At 40.8% G+C, this 4,543-nt stretch overlaps 1 protein-coding gene across 1 annotated transcript in view; it reads right to left on the bottom strand.

The window, feature by feature from the left end:
- Positions 1-4,543, bottom strand: part of arhgap5 (Rho GTPase activating protein 5) — a 39,371-nt gene that overhangs the window by 1,626 nt on the left and 33,202 nt on the right. Inside the window, exon 5 of the mRNA XM_031847134.1 lies at positions 2,873-3,004. Within this exon, the coding sequence (XP_031702994.1) occupies positions 2,873-3,004 (132 nt within the window). The remainder of the gene's footprint in view (positions 1-2,872; positions 3,005-4,543) is intronic.

Below are 4,543 nucleotides of genomic sequence, written 5' to 3' on the forward strand. Positions count from 1 at the left end.
ACACACACACACACACAGCTCTATCCTGCATCACGTCTCGCTGGTTAAAAACAAAAGAGGTCAGTTGATTCAAGATTCAACTGTCGTCTTTATTATTAAACTGCAGACCAGAAATAAAACATAATATCTGTAGATTACAGTGTTTTACTGCCTGTGATGTTCAATACTTTAATGTTTCTTTATGTTTTTCTTCAGTTTTTCATATATTATAATATTATTGTCTGTGTTTATTATTATTAACACATTATTTACAGCTGTAATAACAGAGAAACGCAGCAGATCCTCACATTTGAGACAATGTAATAAATAAATGTTGGTTATTTTTATTTATTAAATAATTTAAGACGAGTGAAATCCGCCAGATTAATGCTTAATCTCCTAAATGATGACTCAGGTATTTAATCAATACGACTAAAAGGACGTCAGACAGTGATCCTCAACATTAATAATATTTATCAGATAAAATGAATTCACATTAAAAAGTTCAGAGCTCATCTTTGATATTGTTGATGTTTAAATGAACTGACTTATTATTCAGGATCCTCTCCGGCCCTTTAAGAAGCTTTATTATTCTATTTTAATGCATAAAAAGTACAAAAATATCGCGTATTTTCATTGTGAATTATTTTATTTTTATTGTGAATTAGTCGACTGTTAGTCGAGCATCACCTCTGTGAAAAGTGAATTAAGCTGCAGGAAAATATTATATAATATTTTGTGAGAGGAAGATAAGAGATATGGTATATTATTATACATATATATATACACATTATATGACCTGATAGGATGGGAAGCTGTGTAAAACAACCCAATAACAATAAATAAAGACAATAAAATAAAACCGGTTGTATTCCTAGAGAGTGTCACCGTCTCCTCCACATTCCTCGTCCTCTCCAGAGATTCCATCACTTTCCCGGCAGCGAGAAGCTCGTTGGAGCTGAAACTCCGATGATGAAATACTTAACGAGCAGATGTGAAATAAGAGCTTCTTCCTCCGGATGTCACAACAAAGCTGCTTCTACACAACTGTGAATATTCCAAAGGTCATGAATCCACGCTGCCATGTATCAACATGAAGAGATCACAGGAAGGAACAGTTTACCAGCGGACTGACTTAATCATTCATAGCACACGCACGGCTATATATCTCACACCGTGTGCCCACAATGCAATGCGTTCTGTGCAGTGATAAAACCATAGAAGGTTGAGTTTGAGACACGTTCTCATGAAACTTTAATGATTCCTGCGGAAAGAAACGAGGTCTGGAGAGAAAAATAAAATATAGATATAAAGCGACAAAATTAATGAAAACATGCTGAATAGAAACAGAGAGAAAGGACCGAAGTATCAGTGAATGAATGAGTGAATGAATGAGAGAATGAGTGAATGAATGATGTGAGGAGTTTTAACAGTCACTAAAAGTCTGTTCAACATCAGAATTGCCCCAGAAGATGTTCTTCCTTTCAATTAAACTAAAATATTCACAACACCTATTAACAAGCATGTTGACATTATTTAAACTACAAAAATGGACGACTAAATGTGACTTCAACTGAAGCCTTCTGGCCACATTCAAAGTCCAAATGCTCGATTTGTCAGAGTTGACTAAAGTTCTGACAGGATCACAACTCGGAGCAACAGGTGTTTCAGGTTAAAGAGTGACCGTGTTAACTGGTGACTTTCAGCAGAATGGTTGCTCGTAGTAACTTACATAAATAGAAGATAGATAATAAAGATATTTAAAATGTCTTTAACGAGGACTCCTTCATGTTCTGTTGGTGTTTTAAACAGCTGTGAGTGTCACCAGGTAACACGGTCACTGGTTAAACCGATACACCGGCTATGGCTGCGAGCTATTAAACGTGTTGACTCCTACTGGACCCATTTTAAAAGTGAATAGAGTCAAATAGAGTCTCTTCATGGTGTCTGACACGGGGTTTATCCACCAGATACATGTTTATATCTGGACTCTAGCTAAAGTATTCTACACACCCAGGTCTGGAAAGTCACTTTGTTGCATTAAGTTGCAGTAAGTTGCACACGTCATCTTGCTTGAATCTGTAAAAGCTTGTGAACGCAGCTTCTCTCGGTCTACATGTACACACAGCAGCAAACCAAAATACAAAAACTAATTTCCTGTCCAGGGTCAGGAGGTCAAAAGTCAAACAGTCGATGTCGTCTGAGAGGTGACAGCAGAGAGAGAGAGAGAAAGAGAGAGAGAGAGAGAGAGAGAGAGAGAGAGAGAAGGAAAAGAGATGAGCTGAAGAAAGAGAGAGGGAGCAAAGTATCAAAATAAAAAGAGAAAGGGAAGTAGCGAGAGGAACATTTTCCAGAGAAGAAGAACCAACAGCGTCAGAGTATTTGTGGCTCATTAATCTGCTGTCGTCAGCCTCAGTATCACCAACATACAACCAGGAAACACACACACACACACACACTCTCTCACACACACACACACACACACACACACACACACACACACGCACTCAGAGCAGAGTGAAGATGTCTGACAGCCTGCAGCTGAGGATGAAAAGCCTCTTAAAGAGAGTGTGATGTGACAGAGAGCTGTGTGACTTAACTACACTTCTGCAGCACTGAAGACAGCAGCTACAACAGACAAGAGGTGAAAATAACACGCGTGGTTTTTAATCTGTATTTATATATTTTAACAGGAACAAAGTCAACGTCTAACAGATTAAAAGTGGTTTTGTAAAATGTCATTTTATGTTTTTAACTTCATGTCAAAAGTGTATTTTCATGCATATTTATATCAAAGTTCACAGCTTTTCCATCAGGTTTTTTGTGTATTTCTTCCTCACTACTTGTTGATTCATGACTCGGCTTGTTTGTTTGTTTGTTTGTGTGTTCTTACTTGCGGCCTCCACCAGCTCCGGGTGCAGACTGTAAGGGATCAGAGGGTCGGGCAGGTCGGCGAAGAAAGCCTTCAAAGCTCCGGCAGCAGCGTTCACCGCCACGTCCATCACCACGAAGTCAATACAGTGATCTACAGAGAGAGAGAGGGAGAGAGAGAAAAGAGACAGAGACAGAGGGAGAGAGAGGAAGAGAGAGAGAGAGGGACAGAGACAGAGAGAGGGAGAGACTTAGCTTTCAATAATAGTTCATATTTATGGCAACAGAATATGTACAATTGTACATATGAGGAGTATAAATAGTTGCACATTACAAACCATAATTAAAACCTTTCTTTAGGCTTCTCATTCGTTATTATGAATATTATTAAATATGCAGCATGAAAATAATCGACGTCACAAACAAACATATTGTGATATTATTTGTGGTCGTATCTTCCGGCGCTAATGTTCGGTCGTAGCCTCCTTCACCTTCTACAACACTGTGTTCATTGACTAAAAGATGGAGACGACTACCCAGAGTGCACCTCTTGCACACTGAAGCCCTTTTAGGACCGCGTTTAAACTCAGACCTGGGTCCGATAATCCACGTTGACCCATTCAGGACTTCACTGGGTCGGCGCTTCAGTTTGAGAAGATATCAAGGAGCTGGTGAGTAGCTCACAGCTGAGCTTTGTGTCTGAGCTGCTCTCTGATCTCAGCTAACAGAGGTTAGCGTCCGTCTGTCCGGAGGCACAGAAGCCCGAGTGTGTCTCTGATGGAGCAGCAGGAGCTGGAACCCAAAACACGTCGGATCAGAACAAGAGCTTTTCTGCTCTGTTGTTCCAGAGAGGGAAAGATGTCGCCATCAGGACGAGTCGCACACATCAAACCCCGAGTAAAAAATATACTGTGTAATGACCAGACGGCAACCTCTGGCTCTGCAGAGTGAAGTCAAAGCTTCATGTGTTAAAGATGCATTCTCTCTAGTGTCCACCAGGGGGCGACTCCTCTGGTTGTATAGAAGTCTATGAGAAAATGACTCTACTTCTCTCTTGATTTATTACCTCAGTAAACATTGTAAACATGAGTTTATGGTCTCAATCTCTAGTTTCAAGTCTTCTTCAATACAGCATGATGTTCATTCAGTACATTATGGTCCATTTAGAGTCAAACAGACCATAAAGCAGGGGATGCTTTAGGGCGGGGCTACACGGTGATTGACAGGTCTCTACAAGAGACACATACGGCGTCTCTACGTCACTCCTCAGTCCATATATGGTCACTTCCTGTTCACTGGTTGGCAAATAACAACATGGTGACGGCCGCAACCTAAGATGGCGACTGCGAAATTGCCAAATTTGAGGCTTCAAAACGTCCAGAAACCAATGAGTGACGTCACGATGACTACGTCCACTTCTGACATACAGTCCGTGGTAATGAATGCTGGTAAAGACCAGAAATAAAAATTAATAAAAATTTCACTTCCTGTTCTGACGCAGTCAAATGGCGACGGGAAGGAGGAGGGGAAAAAAAAAGACGGAGGAAAGGGAGCGAGAAGGAGGACAGAGCCCTGAGGAGACACGACAGCTGTCACACTGAATCTGAAAGACTGCCAGTGCACGCACGCACACGCACACACGCACGCACACACACACACACACACACACACACACACACACACACACACACAC

The sequence above is a fragment of the Anarrhichthys ocellatus genome, unplaced genomic scaffold, assembly GCF_004355925.1.
Source record: "Anarrhichthys ocellatus isolate YVR2014 unplaced genomic scaffold, GSC_Weel_1.0 scaffold7, whole genome shotgun sequence".
In the NCBI taxonomy this organism is placed as follows: Eukaryota; Metazoa; Chordata; class Actinopteri; order Perciformes; family Anarhichadidae; genus Anarrhichthys; species Anarrhichthys ocellatus.